Source organism: Lolium perenne, chromosome 7 (genome assembly GCF_019359855.2).
Source record: "Lolium perenne isolate Kyuss_39 chromosome 7, Kyuss_2.0, whole genome shotgun sequence".
Taxonomy (NCBI): Eukaryota; Viridiplantae; Streptophyta; class Magnoliopsida; order Poales; family Poaceae; genus Lolium; species Lolium perenne.
Genome location: NC_067250.2, coordinates 2,727,514 through 2,751,415, shown reverse-complemented (window position 1 = coordinate 2,751,415; position 23,902 = coordinate 2,727,514). Strand labels below are relative to the sequence as shown.

Here is a 23,902-nt window from a genome sequence, read left to right as displayed (position 1 = left end):
AGATGATGCTTGGAACTCCCCGTACAGCCCCAGCTCACGAGCGTTTGGTCGACCCGAAAACACAACGCGGCGAGGTATAAACTGAATCGAACCGGTACGTGGCATCTGTCTGTGTTATGCGATTTGGTGGGAGGGCAAAACGGTCCAAAAAAAGTGTTGGCATAAACCTTAGCTCCTTTATTATTATAGGTATAGATAAGTTGCTGTGGTAGATTGATCATCACATTCGTCACAAGCCTCCACACTTGTAATATCGAGAAAAAAAAATATGGGACTATTTTTTCTTACCGTTGAAAAGATAAACTTCACAATACATGTTGGTGTGGTGGATTCATACTCGACCGCTTTCTAAATATCTTGCAGTTGCGGGTACTAGAAAAAGAAAAGTTATTGCAGCTGCAGGATGCCATAAGAACTGCAGCTTGATTTACACGGGGCGAAATTGCTGTAAATTTGAGAGGAAATAAAAAGGAGAAGAGGGTGAAGAAGGAAAAGGTACACACACCAAAGTGCAGAGACCCAGACCCAGCCAGTGACCGACAGGTAGACCCCACCTGCCAGTATGAGCTTGCAGTTGCAGCGATCCGCGGCCGTCTCCGGCAAGGAGCCGGAGATGGGGCACCAGCAGGAGGTGGTGGCGCACGTCTACGACGTCGCGTGCGTCGGACCGGACGGGGCCAGCGGCGGCGGCGCCACCGTCCTCCACTTCAACCGCATCTTCAAGGACGCAATCGGCCTCGGCGGCATCTTCCACACCGCCATCCAGGTCAGGACCCATTCCCCGCCGCCGCATCTTCGTTTTTCGTGTATTTTATCCTCCGTGTTGTCTGCGATGCCAACGAGATTGGATCTTCAGCCTAATTGATTCGCCTTATAGAGAGAGAAAAAAAACATCGGTTATTTTGGGTACTGAACTCACTGTATAGGTTTTGTGGGTACTGAACATTGTGGTGAGAACTTGGGTGATTCTTTAATATGGAATTGCTAGTGTGTAGAAAACCTGATTCTGTCTTTATTTGTAAATGATAATTTTGCTTCATAAAAAAGATATGTAATCTGTTACTGAATTGCTCAATGGAAACTCTGAGGTTGTCTATTCAGTCAATTGGGTTGAATGTCAGGCTATGGTGGAAGAAGTGTGAGAGTCTGATAAGGATTGCAATGCAATGCAAGGAGATGGTGAACATGCACCCAAAAAAAATGAATTATGCATTTTCCTGTCATATCTAGAATTTTGATCTGCTTACTGCTACCTTATAAATTCTTCTGATTAAGTACACCAAATTAATTATACTACTCCCTCCGTCCCATGAAGGTTGTCTGATTTGTCAAAATTTGGATGTATGTATTTTATGAACTTATGAGTGATAAAACGTGAAATCAAATGTTGGTTAGTGGCTTAATCAAGCCTAGGTCGTGGGCACTTGAGGCTCTTTCCTTAGATGAGTGCCTAGTTCCTGACTTACTCCGTGTGTCACTGACAGGTCTATGGAGAGGAAGAATGGTCATTTGGTTACTGCGAACATGGCAGCGGGGTTTTTAGCTGCCCTCCATGCAAGAACCCCATGTACACATTCCGTGAGTCCATCGTGCTGGGGAAGACGAGCTGCTCAATGTTGAAAGTAAATCACATAGCGAGGGAACTTAGTTTGGAATGGCCTGGAAGCTCGTATGAGATCCTCTCAAGAAACTGCAACCACTTCTGCAACGAGTTCTGCGATAAGCTTGACGTGCCAAAGCTTCCAGGTTCTTTGAATTGTTGATGATTTCTCCTCAGAATAAATTCCGTACTTGGTCTTTTTGATGGTGGTTGTTGAAAGCTAAATGTCTTTTTAGAAGAAATGAAACGAAATCTTTAGTCAAAGAATCCTAATGTTGTGATATCCTTAATTTAAACATTATCTAAGCGATTATCTTACCGCACCTGTGCTTGCGATCCATATCATTTTTAGCTTTTTAGCAAGTTAATTCATATAGTGTAACTAAGTTCCATCTATCTACATATTCAGGTTGGATCAATCGGTTCGCTAATGCTGGAGATGCAGCTCTAGAGGCTGCTGAACTTACAGCAGAAAAGGTATGTATACCTTCTGGGATTTTCTGCTAGTTTGATGTGCCTTACAGGATTTCCTAACTACTTCCACTATCGCTAGAATTTGTCATGTTTCTCGGTTTCTCGTCGTAGGTCTTATATATCAGCTAGAATTTGCAGAACCTCTCGGTTGGAGAAAACTCAGTAGCAAGTAAATAAATTGTGTAAGAGATTTTTGGATAAATGAACCAGAAAGATTGATTGGCAAAACCAGAAAGATTGTGGAACCATGGATTAGAATCATCAAATAGATATTCATGCTAGCTGTAGAAATTCGTAAGAGATTTTTTTGGAAAATATTGTTCTCTGACACTCTGGTTCAGAAAGATATTTCTGAAGAAAGCTGCAGGCCTAGCAACGTGTGTGCAACAACAGCAATAGCATTATCTTCTATGTGTGCTTGGTTGAATAAAATTTGGAGTGTTATCGTTTTATCTATTCATGCACATACATTAATCACATGCCCATCTTTCTAATTTTCAATCAGCTCAAACAAGCAAAAAAGGAGATTTTTACTGCATGCAAAACTGCCTCCACATACCTGACTGGTGCACCGTCGAGTACACCATCAGATGTGGAGGATACGGGCGGCTCAACAAGCAGATCTATTTTTGATGGAACATGGATCAGAAGCATTATTGGCATCAGCATGAAGCCATCAAGGAGTCTTATGAACGATCCATCGTCAAGCTCAGACGACAAAACATCTGATGACGAGAGTGAATCAGATGGCAAACAGCCTTGCAGTGATCAGAACGAGGACCAAAAGGACGCAACACAAGAGCAAGCTGCAAAAAGTGAGGACGAGCCACACGATCAACCTTGAAGTCTACACCAATGATGCGTAGAAAGAGGAGCAACATTTCCAAACTGATAAGAAGAATTACACAGCGGGTCGGTTACAGCAACATATCCTAACATCACAGTGTAACTGACATTCACTTCCGATCAAGAACCACAAGTTGCGACGTAGTCCTGAGGAGTGCTGAAGCAACCGAGTGCGCCACGATGTGCGCTATCCTCAGCTTTATCTGCCCACGACGTGGCATCTGTCGAACTCCGCTTCGCCTCTCACCCTTGTAGACTCTGATGAGATCACCTGCACTAACTCTCTCGGCCATGTCTTTGAAGGAGATATCGGCGAGCTCCTTGATTGCTTGCTTGCTTGCACTTATGCTTGATGTTTACTCCCTGTGTGGTCTTCTATTTATAAGGCATCAAGAAGTTAGTTTTATCTTGACACAAGACATGCCAGCTAAATTCTTGCTCCTTTGTCATATGAATGGATAACAACATTGTATCTGAATGATGTCCATTTTAATGCAACCATGTATGTAGTGTCTGCTGGTTTGAGAAGCTTCTGTTGATTCTGTTTTGTCTCAGAGACATAATTTGGGCTGTTTGTCTCTGCGTTATCTGCAAATCTTTGACTCTTGAACAGACATTGTGCGCGCCTGTTAGACCAAATGATTTGTCACTTTAGACACCTGTGATGTCAGGTACATGTATCTGCAATTCTGCATAGCAAAGAATGGTTGCCAACCTGTGATGTTCCCAGATCCAGAGTGTTCATCTGTCTTAGAAGAAGCATCTGTGATTATATGCTTGTTAATAAGGGGCAATCGGAAGGTTCCTCCTAGCATCTGTCTCATGCTTGTTGCTAATCATTTGCGTTAGCCTGTCTGATGTAGTTGTTGCATTCTACTGACAGGGTCTTGGTTCAACACCTGTGCTCCTGCACACCTTGGAACACATTGCAGTCAACCTTTCTTGTTTATTTAAGGCATGGATGTCTCATGCGATGATTGATAAAAAGCAGTGCATTTTTCTTTTCTTGACATGGCACTTTTCTGCTAATCATTTCCATTCAATGAATCAAGATAGCTGAGCCTGAATCTGATGGACGGCATCCGGTTTAAGGATAGAACGGCAGTTTGTACAGCATTTGGAGACAAGGAAAAGGCCAGGAAGAGGCGCAGGCCAGAGTATACAAGGACACTACGGCCGGCTGTATCTTGCATAGTTGGATTACAAATAAGGTTGCTGTTTCATGTCACATCAAATACTCCCAGGACCATCAACATACATGTACTAGGACACTAGCTAGGTATTGCAGTGAGGTTGTTTTTGGTAACACTATAACTGAGGGTTTCTTCCCAAAGAATGCAGATTTTGCCCAAGCAAGCTGGTAACATGATAAAATGCATGTTACTTTCTCAAAACAAAACAAAAATTGTGAAAAACTGACAGTTCTCTATGTGTTTGTAGCTCCCAAGCATAACATGTAACATGACTAGCCTTCCAAAACGTCTTATAATTTGAAATGGAGGTAGTAGCAAAGAACAGAAATGGCCAGATCCGGTCACAATCAGCTTCAAGTCTCACTTTGGCCGCTCGTTTCTCTTCACGGGAACTCTTGGCCCAGCTGCAGCGAGCGTTGGCTGCCGAGCCTCAACAAAACAGGATTTGGCATGCGCGGCATGGCGCCGCCCGTCTCCCTGCTCCCCTCCTCCTCGCCCTCGCCGCCGTGCCATCGCGTCCTCCGCCGCCGTGCCAGCCTCCGGCCGCTAGCGCCTCCGTTGCCACGGCGCCCACTCCTCCGTCGCCTCTCGGATGACAACAACAGCAGCAGCGAGTGCTCGCCTCGGCTGCGCCATGTCCGCCCGCCTGCAGCCGTGTCCATCATCGCCGCCGGCGACCAGTGGGGCAACTGGGCCTTCCTCCTCTCCGCCGCCGCATTCGGCACCTGGTAACCAACCGCGAACCGAGACCTCAGCTCAGCTCCTGGAGTACGACGCGATTGATGGGTTTCATTAGTTCATCAGGGCGGAGGAGAGGACTGCATGGGGCGCGGCGCTGAGCGGGGCGCTGGTGAGCATCCTGGCGGGGCTCGCGGCGTCGTCGGCGGGGCTGGTGACCCCCGGCGCGCCGGCGCACGGCGTCGTCATGGAGTACCTCCTCCCGGTCGCCGTCCCGCTCCTGCTCCTCGGCGCCGACCTCCGCCGCGTCGTCCGCACCACCGGCGACCTCCTCAAGGCCTTCCTCATCGGATCGGGTAACTGCCAAGATCCTTTATTTTCGTCTTATCTTTTGTCTTACATAAACAGTCAACGAAATTCGTGGCCACTCCCACTCAGATTCTAGTGTGATTAATTTTTTTTTTTTGACCTGGTAGTGTGATTAATTCGTGATTAGTTCATTCATGTCTAATGGTTGGTGTAATTCGACATGCTAGTTGCGACTGTGATTGGCACGACGGTGGCCTATTTGCTGTTCCCGATGAGATCGCTCGGCCAAGATAGCTGGAAGATCGCGGCTGCTCTCATGGGGAGCTACATCGGCGGAGGTAATTAACTAACTAACTCACCAGCTAGTAGCTGAATCATTCCTGAATGGTACGGCCGGTGATCGATGAACGCGCGGTCATGGTGTGATCTAATCATCCGAGCTTGTGAATGATTCATGGGGGCAGCGGTGAATTTCGTGGCGATCTCGGAGGCCCTGGGCACGTCGCCGTCGGTGGTGGCCGCCGGCGTGGCCGCGGACAACCTCATCTCCGCGCTCTACTTCACGGTCCTCTTCTCGCTGGCGTCCAAGATACCACCAGAGCCCAAAACCTCGTCCCAGGACGACGGCGGCGATCCCCGGGGCGGGATGTCCGTGCTGCACGGCGGCGTGGCGCTGGCGCTGTCGTTCGCGATCTGCAAGGCCGGCACGTCCATCGCCGCCTTGCTCGGCGTCGCCCAGGGCGGCACGCTGCCGTGCGTGACGGCGCTGGTGGTGCTCCTGGCGACGGCGTTCCCGGGCGTGCTGGGCGCGCTGGCGCCGAGCGGCGAGACCATGGCGCTGATCCTGATGCAGGTGTTCTTCACGGTGGTCGGCGCCAACGGCAGCGTGGTGGACGCCGTGACCAAGGCGCCCACCGTGTTCGCGTTCGCCGCGGTGCAGGTGGCCGTGCACCTCGCGGTGGTGCTCGGGGTGGGGAAGGCCGTGGGGCTGGAGAGGAAGTCGTTGCTCATCGCGTCCAACGCGAACGTCGGCGGGCCGACCACCGCGGCCGCCATGGCGACGGCGAAAGGGTGGAGCTCGCTCATCGTGCCGGGGATACTTGTTGGGATATTTGGGATCTCTACGGCCACCTTCCTTGGCATCGGGTTCGGCATGTTCGTGCTAAGGAGAATTTCAGGATTTTAGTTGACCTAGAACAGTGTTTACCATGGTGAAATTGCAATTATAGCCTTTTCTTCATCCTTTTTTGAAAACTATATAATGAGGGAACGGGCACCACTTTGCTGGATTCCTAAAAACATGAACTATGTACTAGTACTTTCTTTTTGAACAGTTAAAGGGATTAAAGAGATCTCGATGGAACTTCATTCAAACTACACGTGGCAGATACAAATTACAAAGAGACCCTTCACATGGCTCACCCTAAAGAACCTTATATTTGAAGACAAGGCCTCTGTATTTACAAAAAGCACCCTAACGAAAAGAGCAAATAAGCAATCAAGGACAGTGGCTGCCACAGGTCATCGGCGATCTCCACATGTGGACGCCGAAATCCGAGAGCTGGTTGGTCAAGAACTCTCCTTCGACAATGATATCCATCCACCGGCCACCTCTAGAAATCCGGGGACAAACCGCTTGGCTTTCTAGAGACGTTAAGCTCCGGCAATGGATCAAAGAAATGGCCTCCACATTGGAGGTTGAAGAAGGGCGGCCTTCTCGGCCAAGAATCACAGCGACACAATGGCTATCATGTGTTCCGCACAAGAAATGCTCCAGGACCGCCCTAATCTTCCATCAGCAGCAACCCACTCTGACTCCCTTCCGCCACCATGCCGGCCAAGGAGAAGAGCAGAGATCTCGCCAACGAAACAGATCTGAGCAGCCACACAAACCGCGGGCTTATTGAGAGAGGGTAGACAACGAGATTCTCGTCGTTCATCCTCGGCTCCAACCTCAGGAGCTCGACGAGCATGAGAACCCCCGCCGCCAGCCATCAGAAGCCGCCTGAGAGCTTCAACGCCTTGATCTCCTTCGGCAAAACACCGTACTCCACATGGGTAAAAACATCTAGAGCTAACCTACTTCTACTATGAACAAGGAGGAGCCGGGCTCCTCCCCCACCTCTCTCCCGCCGGTGAGGCCGCCAGAGACGAGAGGGGGAGGAGCCGTGGAGAAACGGGAGACTCCCACAACAGAGAGTGTAGGGGAGAGAGGAAGAGAGGAGAGAAATGAGAGCCTCGCGACGTGCTAAAAATTCGAAAACAAAAAATCATCAAAAGGAAATAATACGAAGCAAATAATCAACAGTGGGCTAGCCCTATTGTCAAAAAAAAAAAGAACACAGTGGGCTAGCCCGTTAGTAGAGGGCGGTCCAGCTTTCTAAAATGCTGCACGGCCGGCCCACCCAGACATCTCATAGGAAATCGAAATAAACCCTTTTCCAGGGTGCTCTCTGCAAATTCTCCTCGTCTGTCGCTCGCTCGCTCTCGCCCCCAAACAAATCCCAAGGAGAGAAGCGGAGGTCGGCTAGGGTTTCGATCCCCCGCGCGCGGCGTAGAGATCGGAAGGGGAGATGACGACGGCGGCGCGGCCGACGTGGGCGCCGGCCAAGGGCGGGAACGAGCAGGGCGGGACGCGCATCTTCGGGCCCTCCGGGAAGTACTCCTCCCGCGACCTCGCCGCACACACCTCCCTCAAGCCCAGGTAACACCACTCACCGATCCATCCATCCTCGTCCGCCAGCTCCTGCCGGCTCAGGGATCTCGCGCGCGCGCGCGCACGGCGTTTAGTTGCTTGATGATTGAATTCGGCGGTGGGAAAGGGATAGGGTTCGTCCCCGTGGGGAACTGGTTTTTACCACCGGGTTCAGACCGTGGTGGCTGGACGTGCTCTTCAGCTGTGTGCGGTAGAAATTGCTACGGACAGACGCCCACCACCAGCTCTCTTACCTCGCCCCAAGCTGGGGCTGGTATACCGCCTACTCTCTAGTTGTTTTGCATCTCTTCAGAGCATGAATGAATTGGCCGGTAAACTCACTTTGCTCCACCATCGTCTGCAAACGCACTTGCTGCTACCTGGTTCAAGGTTTTTAGGAGTAGGCCGATTTCTACACAGAGCAACAAACCCACGCGCTTACTTTCCTTGGAAACATAATACTCCGTGCAAGTTCGACATGCATCCCAATTATGACCAGGTCTCGGCGATAAATCCACCACATATTCTCAGTTTCGTCGGCCACACCTCAACATCTTCTACTGGAAGACCACCCTGTTGGCGTAAAACTCCTTGCAACGCAGCTGTAACGTCAGCGGGCATTCTGTGGTGGATAGACTAACCAGCAACGCATGTCGCGGCCTCCTCAGAGGATAGCATGTTCAGCACTCTTGCGCCGCGCTGCTCCCTTGTTTTGGCTTGCACATAGACCTGATGAGGTTGATCCCTAGGAAAAGCAGCGAAGAAACCACCACCCTTTTCAAGGGACAGCACCCCCTGCTCCTGGGCACGGCTTAGCCAGAATTCCTTGCACAAAAAATCATTATCTTGGTTTGTACAGCCAAAGAAGAATAGAACAGGAGCTCCTGGTTCTGATGTACTCTGCACACCCTTTCCTCCACGAATGCTCGGAACGGTGCGCGTCCTGTCCCTGGTCCAACGAGCAAGAGAGGAACTGATGGCCATGGAGGAGGCAGGGATCCTCGCTGTATCCAACATGTTATAATACTCTCTTCATCTGTACAGAGCCACGCTAGCCATGTAGAGCAGGAACCATGTCGTCTCCTCTTTAGAGGAGGAGTACATATGTTCCTCATCTGGGGTTTACTATTTGGCCAGAATCAACTTAAAGCACATACAGCTAACTAATACTTCAGCCTTCACGCGATTGTTTTGTTTATTGACCTAGACAAACCCCGAGTGAAGTTGGCCGGCAGTTTTAGTGACTTCCTCAGATATCTTCCTCTCGGTATGTACTGACCTTCGCCCTCTTATGTGCAGGAAAGAGGGGCAGCAAACTCAAGAGGAGGTGCAGAAGAGGAATCTCAGGGATGAACTTGAGGAGCGCGAGCGCAAGCACTTCTCGTCCAAGGATAAGTCCTATGTTGGTAAAACCTCCGGGTCTATATTGCGCTTTCGTGCTTGCAATAAATTCTCTTCTGTGATGTTTGTCTTTTGCTGTTACCACATATGTGAATTGTAAGCGATAAGTTCAACCTCTTTCTCCTTGCAGACGAGAGGGACCGGCGAAAAAGTTCAGGCCTGCTCTTAGAAGGTCGGTGAAACTAATGCTATAGCAAAATCTGTTTAGTGTTTGCGTGTGTTGAAGGCAGCATGATGATTTACTTGCTCTGTTCTTCTGGCAATTGCAGGTTCAAAACGGGATGAGGACAAGATAGTTCCACGGGAAATTGATGCAGATGACTCTGACGTGGAGCCCAGAAGTGACGATGAAAGGTCTGTTTATATCTTGCTCGGTATTTAATAAATCATGCTAGTACAATTACAGATGAGACTCTTCTTGATGTTGCATGGATGGGATTAACTGGGACTCCCTCCGTCCCAAAATAAATGTCTCAACTTTTTCTAGATACGGATGGATCTATAACTACAATGCGTCTATATACATTCGTATCAGGCAAAGCTGAGTCACTTATTTTGGGACGGAGGGAGTAAATCTTCTAACTGCATTAATAAATGGATTGGAGCTGAAATGGTTCTTTCCGTGTTATACGTAATATCTACCATAAATTTTCGTATTTGGGTGATTCGTTTTCATACACTCCTGACCATGCTTAGTTCATTCTAGTCGGGACGTGTTTACAGCAAATTGTAAAATGGAAAAAAGAATGGGGCACAAACTGTTTCAACATTTTGTTGAGGGTCTTGAGTTATTTTGGGACACGGCTGCTTATTTGGGCCCTTTTTTGGTACTTAAACTGATCATTTCAGTTTATTCTAGCTCTTACTCATCAAATTGCAACTTTTATGCAGTGATGATGATGATGACGATGATGACACTGAGGCTCTAATGGCAGAGCTCGAAAGGATCAAAAAAGAAAGAGCTGAGGATAAGCTTAGGAAGGTTTGTGTTTTCTTCTCTCTATAATCATTTTGAGGTACGCTTTTTTTCTTTAGGTTTAAATGGTTAATTTTAAGTTCTATGCCCCTGTGTTTTCTGCAGGACCGCCAGCAAGCAGAAGAAGAGGCCAAGCTGAAGGAGGCTGAGCTGATGCGAGGAAACCCGCTGATCAACATGAATAATGCTGGCTCCTTCAATGTGAAGAGAAGGTTAAAACAATATTGTTCTTTTTTGTGTCGTATTATTGCCTTTTTTCTAAGAATGTTGCCTTGCTTTATGGTGACCATAATCCTGCTCTTTATATGTGTCCTTCACAGGTGGGATGATGATGTTGTATTCAAGAACCAGGCTCGTGGAGAGACCAAGACACCAAAACGGTTCATCAATGATACCATCAGAAGTGATTTCCACCGCAAGTTTCTGCATAGGTACATGAAATGATGTTGCTGCATACTTTTTGTTGCCTGGAGGTTTATGTCATGGCCTCGGGAAAGAGCTTGTGATGTTTCTGTATTCTGAATGATATGTATGACATAAATGTAACATTTACCTTATCTGAATGGTGATATTAACCCTGAGTGAAGAACCCACTGCTTGTGTATAATTGATGATGTGTTGTCACTTCTGTCAATGTTATTGTTTACTATTTGAATTCAATCAGATGTTCTCTAGTCACACTGGAAAATTAGTGTGTGGTGTACTCAGTTTGTGTGACTATACAGAAGCATGTTGGAACATGTCTTCATTTTAGCTGAATTCATTGAGCACTTGAAACACCAATTTACTTGGTCTTCTCTTGAGAGAATAGTTTTAACTTAACTGTTAACCAAAATTCCTTCCTATTTGTGAGTACTTTGCTTTTGATTGCTTTCTGATTAGGCTAGAAGGATAGTTAATGAAAGTGTTCAGCAGAACAAAGTGGCTGGTTATCCTCCTATAGTTCTCAGGCTGTTTGGCCACTTTTGTGCCGGCTGGTCGGGAGGGGCATTTTTGTTAATCTCGTTTGATTGATCTGTCAATTCAGCTTGCACATGCTGTATTTTTTAGCGATCTGGGTAAAAAGATGCCTTCCAGCTGCTTGCCCTCTTGATTTGGTCGTTTGATGTTCAGATAATGTTGCTTGTTGTCAGATGAAGTGGATCGTTTTCCTCCTTTTTTTGGGGTCTATTCTGGTTTGGCCTCAATATTTATTTATTGTTTTTTTTGCTATGTGAAATTTAACCTCTATTTACTTGCTGGCCGATCTCATCGTAAAAAAGATTTTAAGTGAGCCTGCAATTGAAGTTGTGTTCTTGGTTTGTGGTTCTTTCTGTTTGATTAGGGTCTGGTTTTTGTGATTACTGTAGAAGTAGTGAGAGTTTAGCCGAGCAAAGTGGCAGGTTACCCTTTGCCTCTGTATCATGGCAATGAAGTCGTTGTGCTGCTCGGAGATTGATATCCTGTTTCTCCACTATTAGCTGGCCACTTTTCAGGGGCTAGTCCGGAGGGGCTAGGGAACATTTCTTGTTTTCCTCCTTGTTTAATTGGTTAGTCAACTCTGCTTGCACCTGCTGAGATCTTTATAGAAGATGCATTTGCTTCTTAATTTTATGATTTTGTTGTTTGATGATCAGACAATCAGGCTTTGTTATCATATTCACCATGTATTTTCTATCTCAAATCCATTTATTTTGTTACATCAAAACTTAACTCCGTTAATTTGCTGGCCCTTCTAGCGGGAAAGTAAGCCTGTTATTAAAGTATTTTTCTTGGTTTGCGGTTTTTGCTGTTTGATTAATATCTGATGTGTGATTACTGTAGAAGTAGTGAGAGTTTAGCCGAGCAAAGTGGCAGGTTACCCTTTGCCTCTGTATCATGGCAATGAAGTCGTTGTGCTGCTCGGAGATTGATATCCTGTTTCTCCACTATTAGCTGGCCACTTTTCAGGGGCTAGTCCGGAGGGGCTAGGGAACATTTCTTGTTTTCCTCCTTGTTTAATTGGTTAGTCAACTCTGCTTGCACCTGCTGAGATCTTTATAGAAGATGCATTTGCTTCTTAATTTTATGATTTTGTTGTTTGATGATCAGACAATCAGGCTTTGTTATCATATTCACCATGTATTTTCTATCTCAAATCCATTTATTTTGTTACATCAAAACTTAACTCCGTTAATTTGCTGGCCCTTCTAGTGGGAAAGTAAGCCTGTTATTAAAGTATTTTTCTTGGTTTGCGGTTTTTGCTGTTTGATTAATATCTGATGTGTGATTACTGTAGAAGTAGTGAGAGTTTAGCCGAGCAAAGTGGCAGGTTACCCTTTGCCTCTGTTTCATGGCAATGGAGTCGTTGTGCTGCTCGGAGATTGATATCCTGTTTCTCCATTATTATCCGGCCACTTTTTTCCAGGGGCTGGTCCGGAGGGGCTAGGGAACATTTCTTGATTTCCTCCTTGTTTAATTGGTTAGTCAACTCTGCATGCACCTGCTGTGTCTTATTATTCAGATATCTTTATAGAAGATGCCTTTGCTTCATATTTTTTGATTTTGTTGCTTCATGATCAGATAATCAAGCTTTGTTATCATATTCACTATCTGTTTTCTACCTCAAATCCATTAATTTTGTTATGTGCAAACTTAACTCCATTTGTTTTCTTGCCCTTCTAATGGGATAGTGAGCCTGTTATTAAAGTATTTTCTTGGTTTGTGTTTTTTGCTGTTTGTTTAATGTTTGATGTGTGATTAGTGTAGAAGTACTGATTAGTGCGTTTAGCCGAGCAAAGTGGCAGGTTACCCTTTGCGTCTGTTTCATGGCAATGGAGTCGTTGTGCTGCTCGGAGATTGATATCCTGTTTCTCCATTATTATCTGGCCACTTTTTTTTTCAGGGGCTGGTCAGGTGGGGCTAGGGAATATTTCTTGATTTCCTCCTTGTTTAATTATTTAGTCAACTCTGCATGCAACTTGCTGCATCTTATTAGTCAGAAATCTTTATAGATGATGCCTTTGCTTTTTTTTTTTTTGATTTTGTTGTTTGATAATCAGATAATCAAGCTTTGTTATCATGTTTACTATCTATTTTCTACCTCAAATCCATTTATTTTGTTATGTGCAAACTTGACTCTATTTGTTTGCCGCCCTTCTAATGGGAAAGTGAGCTTGTTATTAAAGGATTTTTCTTGGTTTGTGGTTTTTGCTGTTTGATTAATGTCTGATGTGTGATTGGTGTAGAAGTAGTGAGAGTTTAGCCAAGCAAAGTGGCAGGTTACTAGGTTAGCCTTTGCCTCTACTTCTCATGGCATCGGAGTCGTTGTGCTGCACGGAGATTCAACATTTCTGGTTCTCATACAGTTTGATGTGCACTTTCCTTGGGGCTGGTGATTGAGGCCAGGTGGACATATTTTTCTTGGTTGAATTGGTCCAGCTGGCTCTCGCATTATTCGTAATCTTCACTGATTGGGACTGAGTTCAAATGTTCTAGAGAAATTGGATGACTTATCTGTAAATTCATTTGATTTCGTTGGTTTATGTTCATCTTGTTATCACCATATACTTGGCTACTACTGGAGCTGCTCTTCCTAAAACTGCCTCCCTTTCAAATTTTTGGTTTGCTCTGACTCGTGTTTTTTTTTGGTTGGTTTCTGATTTGGACTGTTGAGGCGAGCAAAGTCACGGGCCGTCCACGGCCCCGCCAGCCCAGCCCAATTAAAACGTTGAAGCGAACACCCATGGCAGGGGCAAAAATGTGATGGGCTCCCGCTACGCGTTCGCTACCGCCGTCATGCCGCCCTGTCAGGATTAGGTCTTCGAGAATCGAGACTTCTCCATCTCCCCGCTCACCTTGTACACACGCCACGCTGCCGCGCTATGGCCGGATAAAATCCGCCCACCTCTCCATCCTCTCCCTCTATCCGCTCAAACGGCCGCCCCTCCCTCCCTCTGCTCCCCTTCTCTCACCACAACCAAGCTCACCCTGTCCCAGCAGACCTTTGCGGGGCTCCCGGCGGCCGGCTTGGTTCTTGGGGATCCTCAACCGCACGCGTCCGGTGAGGTTGATGTGGTGCTCCACACATCCGGCGAGTTCGGCTGGGAGCTGAAGATGTTCGGTGAAATCCATGGGAAGTTGCCGAAGAAGATTCGCAAGAAGGTACTCTCCTCCTCTCTTACTCTGAAATTACAGAATCCATGAGTATACTGTGAAATTATACCCTAGAGTCCAAACTGCTAGTGTCCCACAAAGTCTGCTTGGACCAAAGTCAGCTCGCAAGCTGACGCCCTTCCCACACCTCCAAATATTCACCTGCCACGCCCTTGTTATATGATCCTGCTACTGCAGCTTGATGCGATCTTGCCTGCTTTGCCGATGTGGTGCCTGGTGCGGATCGTTTTGGTTCTGCAGCTCAGCCTGATCTAGGCTATGCTGAATGAGCCAGGCAATCTTTGCTTCTTGTTGATGCTTGGCTGTATGCTCCTCTTTGTAATAATTTCTTTTTACATGTACATCCATGTATTAAGCATGTGGTCAAAAGTGGCACTTCCAGCGTGGAGCAACCTTGAAATATATCCTAGATTTTGGTACTACATTGGCTGTTATGATGGCGATCTGAACCAGATAAGAAGATAGAAAAATGTAATCAAGATTTCAAGAGTTACAATGGCACAATCTTAACGATACGGAATATCTTAATGCCAGATCCTGATGTGCACACTTGTTCTACGGTTTCTATTTTATGTTGAGTCAGGAAAGGGTTCCTCAACTGGTTTCTTGAACTGCAAGTCCAGCGAGACCTGTGGGGGGTTCGGAAAGTTAATGATTCTCGTGTAGATCAGAGGCCAGTCTACATTTCTAAACGGCATGTTTGCAGTACTCAAGTGCATATGATTATTTAAGTTCTAATATGGAGTCAGTATGTATCTTGTTAAAAGGAATTCCAGCCTTTTTGATGACCAGGCCTTGACACGTTTTGCATGTGCATTGTTTTCACTTCTGGTGCCTCCTACTGGGGACTCTAATGGAACCAAGGATGAAATTCCCTATGTACCAAGGACTGCCCCTGCTCTTGAACTTGCTGACATTGATATAGCAATAGGTATTACTGGAACTGAGGTATTACAAGGAATCTTATGGAAATAAAGAATTCCCCTATTGATGATAAACCATTTGTGTTGTGCGGTGAACATTGTGATGTAACTATGCTGCATCTATTTTTCTCATGTGACTTCAGTCATAATCTTTGGTGGAAGGTTGGAGAAGAATGGAATACTGATTTTCATTTCATTAATATGTTGATTGAAGCAAAAAAGAAAAGAAAATATCTTCAAAGTTGCTACGATTGCTTGCCTGCTGTACTTTTTTAAGAACCCTCTTTAAGATATTAGACATAGGGTTAAGCCAGTCTTAGAGATGGAACCAGGATTGGTTAGAGCTGATGTAATTCTGTTCGTTTTTTCCTCCATTGCACATATCCATATATATAAAAAGTTGACGCAGTGGAGGTCTTGCCGACTGTATTTGCGTTAAAAGAAAAACGGGTGCTAAATCTAAAAGTGTCGCCGTTCAGTAGGAATGTAGTAGTATGTAGCACGTTTGCTCCCATGTGTAATTAATTAGTGCCAGTTTGAACTGACTTTTGTTTTTGTTAGAAATAGGATAGCTTTGATACTAAGCTAACTAGGAAGTTATTAAGATTTGCTTAGATCATAAGCTAAGTAGGTAGTTACTTTTGTCCAAACGCTGTAATCCCGAAGGGATGTCTTTGTAACCGCCTTATAGGCGTCTGTTCGGTGGGTATATATACCCCCAACAATCATCAATGAAAGATCACTTGATTCTCTCACTCATTAGTTCTTAAACACGTTATCAGCACTGCCTCTACCGAGAGCAACATGAGAGATTGAGAAGAGGAAGGAAAGAAATATCAGGGAGGAAGCTTAGTCGTCTCCGCCGGCGTCTTCGTCACTGGCCCTCGTCTACTCGCACCGGCGCGAACAATCACGGCGTCCCACGCCCGCGGCAGCGGTCCTCGACCATGCTCACACGAGCGCAGAGGCAACGCCGGCCCCGGCGCTCGTCCTCCTGAGACGGCCGTGGCCCTCGGCCCGGTTCCTCGTGGTGGCGTGGCAACCAGGCGCGGCGAAGGCGACGACCGATGGCGGCGGCCGCGGCCGCGGCCTCTGCCGGCGACGCAGCGGTGCCCTCCGTCCACCAACCCGCAGGGCCGATGTTCTTGAGCACTGCAGCACGGCCAGTGCCCCGCGATGCCCACTGGCAACGCGCGGTGCGCTCGTCCTCTAGGCGGCGCCAGAAATCGATGCAACGAGTCCACCCTTCAGGCCTTCACACCCCTTCTCCTCAATCGGCTCCACAACAGAAATTTATGCGGTGGCCACAGCGACCGGCCGGGTTGCCATCGCACAGCAAAGTTGGGCAGAAGCAAACGAATCCATTGATTCCTATCTATCCACGCAGGAAGGATAGGAAACCTTATCTCTTGGTTGTTTTCGTTTACTCCTTCAGATTTAGTAATTTATGCAAATGTCCCTGTAGTTTCTGGTTCAGACTCTAGGCTAAACTGATACTTACAAATTAGCTCTCTAGCTTTTGCATGTTACAGACGAGTCATCCTATTCGTGGGACTTTGCATATTTTTACATTACCGAGGTTTTCGACCAACTGCTTATTGTTGTTTACATTTAAGCCTTTAGCATTACAACTACTACAGATCATATGGTCTTGCTAAATTGCATGAAATAATTATAATATGGTCTTGCTAAATTGCATGAAACAATTATAATTATGTACAATTTTACATCATGTAAAAGTACCACGTCAAGCCCTCAAACTTCCACATATTGGGCTAGAATATTTTACTCAAATTTCGCATATTTCTGAAATATATAGTGTTGTATATATTTGCCTCTAGCATTTTATATAACATGCAATTTGATACAACAATTTTATTTTGCAATTTAAATCAAATTTTCTTGTGAAATTCTCATTCAAAATATGAGATACAATTGCCAATAAAATATGTGACTACCTCAAATTTAATCTTTCATTATCCACCATGTTTTAATGAGAGATGTACTCCATAAATATGGGAAAAATCTACAATGTGTTAACTTACTATTTGAGATCAACACACATATATGGCATGCATGGAAGCACTAGCTTAACATTCAATTGTTCCTCTAGAGCATACTTGTTGTTTACCAAATGAAAATTTTACTATCAAAGTAAAATTGAATTCCGGCATGATCACTATATGCTTTATTTTACATTGGTATTACATAAAATTATGGAACCTACATCATAGAACTATTATCGTGTCATATGTCTATCAAGACAAAAATCCATCATACATGACACTAATTGAGTTTCTCACAAAACTACTATAGGTTCTCCATTATATGGTGATAATTGTATTCACTATAAATAACCAATGTCAAAAATACATATCTATGTTTTGGCAATGAATTTAACATCTCCCATCACTTTGGGTAAGAAGTCCAAAGCATTGATAGAAGTATCATTTAATATCTCAATATTGAATGTCTACTCCATGGTCATTAATTAAGGAATTACCTCGGCCATTAATATGCTCAATCGAAGCATTTTCACAAACTTATTTACTATCATAGTAAATGATTTGCATGATCATCTCATGCAAGGCTAAAATCTCCATCAAAGGAATTCACTAAACTCATATTAGATGAGAGAAAATGGATAAATATCTATTCCTCTCTAAAATCTCCACCAAGGAGATATTTGTTGTATAAATACAATGTTAATAGGTTCTCATTCACTTTTGAGGATTTCTAGTCCATTGATGTTATTCACTTCTGTTGTCTATAAAATCAACTCCAAGTTTATATTTTGTGATTAGGCAATTTCAAATATGTGCCTGATTCAAAAACCTCAATGCACTTTACATCCTACTTTGATGGTAATGCACATACATCATCGTCTTTATTTCAGGATATATATATATATATATATATATGTTATCTTCTTATGAAGATTCATTAGATACACCCTACGGGTGATATATAGCACGACCTGAAATTCAAGTATTACTCATAATACTAAGAATCTCAATGGTCTTGAAAAGAACCATGAGAAATCAATGTAAAGTGGAGGTAAAATGACAAGCATAAACATAATGGCCGTGTTAAAAGGGGATAACATAACTCTCAAGTTCATCAAAGATGTTATTGTATGAATCATTATACATATGAAATCCCAATTCCCAAGACTTTTGGTTGGATTATTCCCCTAAATTCATCATATAATATGAGTTCAACTGGATAATTTTGAAGGTCACTTCGATAATTTTGAAGCTCACTTCAATAAACACCAGAATATAATATGGTTATGGATTGTACTTATATTCTTCATCATGAAGAAAACAAAAGTGTAATCCGGCAGGAGATACACTCCTTCACAATAACATGTTTCTTGTGGAATAAAATTCCCAATAGATTTTTGGGACTTCATTTTGTCTCATGACTATCCAAATATGTCATTTAACATATACGCATACTATTAAATGTGGTATGTTGTCCATTAATATCATGTTTCTCATACATGACATTTCAATGTATGAAGTAAATTCATACTAAACTTTGTTGCGTCGAAACTAATTTTTTCAGATTTTGATGAATCTAAGATTTTTCATAATCTCCTTGATCACCCATTATAGGGATAATGCGAAAAATTAGTGAAATTTTGCTGGTCACAATTTACAAGTTGCAAAATTCTCAAATCATTAGATTTTTTGAGCACCTAATGTGCCATGAGAATTTTTTTTCTTCTAAGTCTCTCACACTCCACTCAAATTACTTGAATTTATTCAAGAAGATACTTGTTGACTATTCAACAACTATCCGGGTCATATAAGTATTTCATGGTATTGATAGACACATCTAGTGGATGGTCTTACATGGGTCTTTAATCTCCACAGATCCATGATTTTACTAAATTAATTGCTCAAATTATCAAATTAAGAGCAAAATATTATATATATTGGTTAAATCAATACTAATATTTTTTATGAGCATTCATGATTTTACTAAGTACCTGCGTGTACATACCCAGAATAGTGCAACTAAATTCTTTGTCAAAAGAATCAAACTAATTAAATGGCCACTGCAACAAAATTTTGATATACCAACATATTGTTGGAGACATGCGGTCTTACACGCCGTAGATCTAATCTAGATCATTACAGTTGCTTATCATACTACTTTCCCTTGTAGTAAGTACGTGGAAATCAAACAAGTATTTCCCATCTGCGATAATTCGGTTATATACCGGTATCACCACCCCATCGTACATCATGGGCCCTCACATCAATTTGGGATCTATGTGATAAATAACTTAGGTATAATTGTTTATCCGTCAAATGCCTCAAGACCCTAACAAGGGAGTTATTGATAGCCCGTACGCTGATTGCATTTGCAATAACGACATTTTTCGGCATTAGGGGAAGATTAGTACCACAAAGAATGCCGATAAATAAATAATAAATGTCATAGACTTTCAGTCCTTATATTCACGTACTTGAGAATCTAAACGACAAGTTTAGTCATAAATTTGCAACACATTGTAAATCTGCCACATACATTTACTCGTGACAAATATGTCACAAAATCATATTATGCATGCAACCTATGTGCCAAAAGAGTGAAGGTACCTAATGTAACCACTTTCCTCCAAAATGAGAGCAAAAGGGGGAGAAAATTGGCCACATGAGATATAAATTCTCACATGCTTCCGCGGAATAGAGGAAATTATATCCTCAACAAGTAAATGTAGTTCAACCTCAAGTTGAATAACACATAGTGGATGCTCATCATCCAAACCCAGCACAAATGTGCACATAATTTTAGGTGTTGGGACATCGAAACACCTTGACTCCATTGTTATGGGAAATCATGAGGAGTTCAAATATTTTAATCAAATTTCCACAAATCTTATTGATTCAACAGAATCATACAACAAAGACTACATTTTGTCGACAAATATTTATTCTTAAAATTGCTAAAACCTTTGGGGCCCTGAACCAAAGTCCATGGCAGAGTGCCTAAAGCACTCATATGTTGGTTCAACTAGAAGGATGCAATTGAATAAGAATAGCACTCACTCAATAAGGGAGATATTTACCATCGTAATACCTATTCCTCATAAGCATCTTCCCTCTGGAAGGCAAATGACTTTTTGTTAACAACAAAAAAAAACAATGAGGTGGTGATAAAGTGAGGCTTGTAGCGCAAGGGTTCACGCAGAGACCCGACATCAATTATATATGATGTAACATACCCTATTGGTATAAGTGGAATTATGTTTCGATACTAATATTATTGGCAATTATAAATAAACTATCCATGTAGCTGATGGATGTAGTGATTACATAATCATATGAGTCACTCAATTTGGATATCTATATTAAAGTCCTTAAGACTTATAAATCCAAATCCAAAATTAAATCGCAACATATGTGTAATAATACAAAAGTCACTCTATGACTTAAAATAGTCAAACACAAATTGTGTGGTACATTTGACTATAAGAGGTCCTTCTTATAAAGGATTACTCGTACAGTGATGATTGCTTATATGTTGTCATAAACAAAATCCCTAATTGGATTCTACATGACATTTGTATATATCAATGCTTTTATCATCAAAGTATATAATATACATGAAAGGTCCTTGCAATCATATCAAGACGGAGATTTGGATTGAACCAAGTATTAACCAAGTTTATAACTTGAGTATATTCCTTTGGAATACATATATATCAGTCTTTACATGTCCATAAAGTTTTGGAGAAATTAAATATGGATAAATCAAATCAAAAATACATATGGTCACAATATCCCTAAGAGGGATACAAATTCATTCATACATTGTAGTAGTGATGAAGTGATATTGGACCTCTTGTTCCATATCTCAATACAAACTACATCATGAATGTGAATATTTTGTTGTCAACTTCTTTAAAGTGCAAGCCCCAACTAAAAGATTAGTGTAAGTAATATCCTCCGATATATTTAAGGCTCAAACGATCTTGATTAATTCCCTTAGGAATATCAAGATTTGACCATAGTGTAATCTACATTGGCTATAATTACCGATCCCGAAAATGCCATATCATAGACTGAATTCAATGAAAGAGCCTTCTAACTAAGAGAACAAAATAGGCTCAACTGACCACATTCAAGATTATGTGGTTGAGATTCAACAGAATCACCCACCATTATTTATCAGATTATACCACTTGTATTGCTCAAATGCATAAGGGTTAAATTAATATTTTCCAAACTAGGGAGATAAACACTTTGCAAACATATCATGTGAAATCTAACAGATTTATTCACAGTGCTTTACATATTCCCATATTCCTGAATTTAAGTTCATGGATTGGCGTGAGACAACTCTTAGTCTTGCAAAGTCCAGGGGGAGTAAAACTCCCAAATTATAACCCGTTGATGATCATTAGATCATATATTGTACTCTTTTTCCCTTAATGAGTTTTTCCTAATGGTTTCTCATAAAAGGTTTTTAATGAGACGATATAAATACAAGTGTTAAGATATGCCACATTGTTTTCTCCTTATATTTTTCCCATTGGGTTTTAAAGGAGTTTTCCGTGGCACATCATATTGCACTCTTTGCAATATTTACACAAGATATATGTCGTACCTCCTATTTTCCCCGCTGGGGTTTTTAAAGGAAGTACAAAAGGCATATTTATTGTTCTCCAAACTCATTCGTGAGGTTTTTCCCTTCTCTATGGTTTTCTCATATGAGTTCTCATGGAGACAACAATCTTTACATGTTGTACTATTTTCTCCTTATTTTTTCCAAAGGGTTTAAAGGAGTTTTAACAACATATCAACTACAACTCTCCTCATATTTTTCCCACAGGGTTTTTGGGGGAGAGATTTTAAAGATGATGACTTTCAAGATGATACAAAGATCACAATTGTTTACAAGGACATCCTCACATAAAAAGCAAGAAGACTTTCAAGACTATGCGAGAAGGTCTTGAAGATTATACAAGAGACAGCATTGTCCAAGGGGGAGTGTTAGAAATAGGATAGCTTTGATACTAAGCTAACTAGGAAGTTATTAAGATTTGCTTAGATCATAAGCTAAGTAGGTAGTTACTTTTGTCCAAACGCTGTAATCCCGAAGGGATGTCTTTGTAACCGCCTTATAGGCGTCTGTTCGGTGGGTATATATACCCCCAACAATCATCAATGAAAGATCACTTGATTCTCTCACTCATTAGTTCTTAAACAGTTTTCTCGGTTGACTTGACGTGGCGCCTGCCAGGTCTTGGATCGACTCCTCACATCCATTCATCCAAGGGCGTTTGCTCCACCCTCTCCCTCCAAACTTAGAGCAAACTCAATCAAACTCAAATCGACCTGACTCACGAGAAAGCCTCCAGATCAATCTCCGGAGAAGCAGCCCGATCACGGTGAGCTGGACGGGACAAGCGAATCTGATGGTAAAAAGTTCCAGGACTGTTAGTGGGACGATCCGGCGATCTGAGACGTTGAATAACATGATCCAACGGGCTAGAACATCAAATCGCTGTGAAGAGTCCTAGGTTGTTCAATTTTACTGTTATGCGGCTGAGTCACAGGTGACTGAGATTCAGTTGTGTCTCAGTCGATCGGTTTTGTGTACGGCGTGTAGCATCATGTTAATTTTCATGTTTTTATTTTCCTTCCAACCGATTCGGTGTAGCATGCAGCTAGCGCTTGGCTTGACGCGGCCATCCACACGAATGAATCATTAGCAAAGTGAAATGAGGTTGCTTGTTTCTCTAAAAAAAATGTACTTAGCTTGTACGTGAGACTTTGGAAGAGAGAAAAAATTCTTTAAAATGTAACATCTAAACCTCGTGCCCAATTTTTTTGAAAAAGTAACTCGTATCAAAGCTTTGTTGCTACTTGCATATTTCAATATAAAATCGCACCTAGTTCAAAACCGGTTGCACATTTGTCGAGAAAAGTGCAACTCATAACAGAAACCGGTTGGAGTTGCACATATTTTGATAGAAAAGTGTAAATCGTACACCGGTTGGAGTATCAAAACAATGTTGATGCTTAAATATTTCTTGGTAAAAGTGCAACTAGTTGAAGACCGGTTGCACGTTTCTCGAGAAAAGTGCAACTCATAGCAGAAATCGGTTGGAGTTGCACATATCTCCTTATGAAAACCATATTGCTACTTGCATATTTCTTCAAAAAGGTGTGGGTTGCACGTTTCTCGAGAAAAGTGCAACTCATAGTAGAAACTAGTTCGAGTTAAACATATCTTGATGAAAACTGTAACTCATATCAAAACAATGTTGCTACTTATATATTTCTTTATAAAAGTGCAACTAGTTCAAGACCAGTTGCACATTTCTTGAGAAAAGTGCAAGTCATAGGAGAACCGGTGGGAGTTGCACATATCATGATAAAAAGTATAACTCTTATGAAAACCCTATTGCTACTTGCATATTTCTTGATAAAGGTGCAACTAATTCAAGATCGGTTACATGTTTCTCAAGAAAAGTGCAACTCGTAGCGAAAACCGGTTGTAGTTGCACATTTTTTTGGAAAATTTGCATATTTCTTAAGAGAGTTGCATATTTGTTGAGAATCATGCAACTCGTATCGAAAACCAATAGAGTTGCACATATCTTGAGAAAAGTGCAACCCATATCAAAATCATCTTCCTACTTGAGAGCTT

General features: G+C 42.9%; 3 protein-coding genes and 1 pseudogene across 3 annotated transcripts; 3 read left to right on the top strand and 1 right to left on the bottom strand.

Annotated features, from left to right (window-relative positions):
* The first annotated feature begins 494 nt into the window (after nt 1-494).
* Nucleotides 495-3,448, top strand: LOC127311672 (uncharacterized). The gene is made up of 4 exons (XM_051342122.1): nt 495-766; nt 1,485-1,746; nt 2,010-2,077; nt 2,580-3,448. The coding sequence occupies exons 1-4, from the start codon at nt 563-565 to the stop codon at nt 2,916-2,918; spliced, it is 873 nt and encodes a 290-aa protein (XP_051198082.1). The 5' UTR covers nt 495-562; the 3' UTR covers nt 2,919-3,448.
* A 1,032-nt stretch (nt 3,449-4,480) lies between these two features.
* On the top strand, nt 4,481-6,452 carry LOC127311671 (uncharacterized). The gene is made up of 4 exons (XM_051342121.1): nt 4,481-4,841; nt 4,918-5,147; nt 5,328-5,438; nt 5,565-6,452. Exons 1-4 carry the CDS (start codon nt 4,564-4,566, stop codon nt 6,284-6,286), a joined length of 1,341 nt encoding a protein of 446 aa, XP_051198081.1. The 5' UTR covers nt 4,481-4,563; the 3' UTR covers nt 6,287-6,452.
* A 1,144-nt stretch (nt 6,453-7,596) lies between these two features.
* Nucleotides 7,597-10,832, top strand: LOC127311673 (uncharacterized). The gene is made up of 7 exons (XM_051342123.2): nt 7,597-7,804; nt 9,095-9,201; nt 9,327-9,368; nt 9,466-9,550; nt 10,088-10,178; nt 10,278-10,384; nt 10,493-10,832. Exons 1-7 carry the CDS (start codon nt 7,674-7,676, stop codon nt 10,614-10,616), a joined length of 687 nt encoding a protein of 228 aa, XP_051198083.1. The 5' UTR covers nt 7,597-7,673; the 3' UTR covers nt 10,617-10,832.
* LOC139834195 (NADPH-dependent diflavin oxidoreductase 1-like) lies at nt 8,285-8,910 on the bottom strand (annotated as a pseudogene).
* Nucleotides 10,833-23,902: the final 13,070 nt, after the last annotated feature.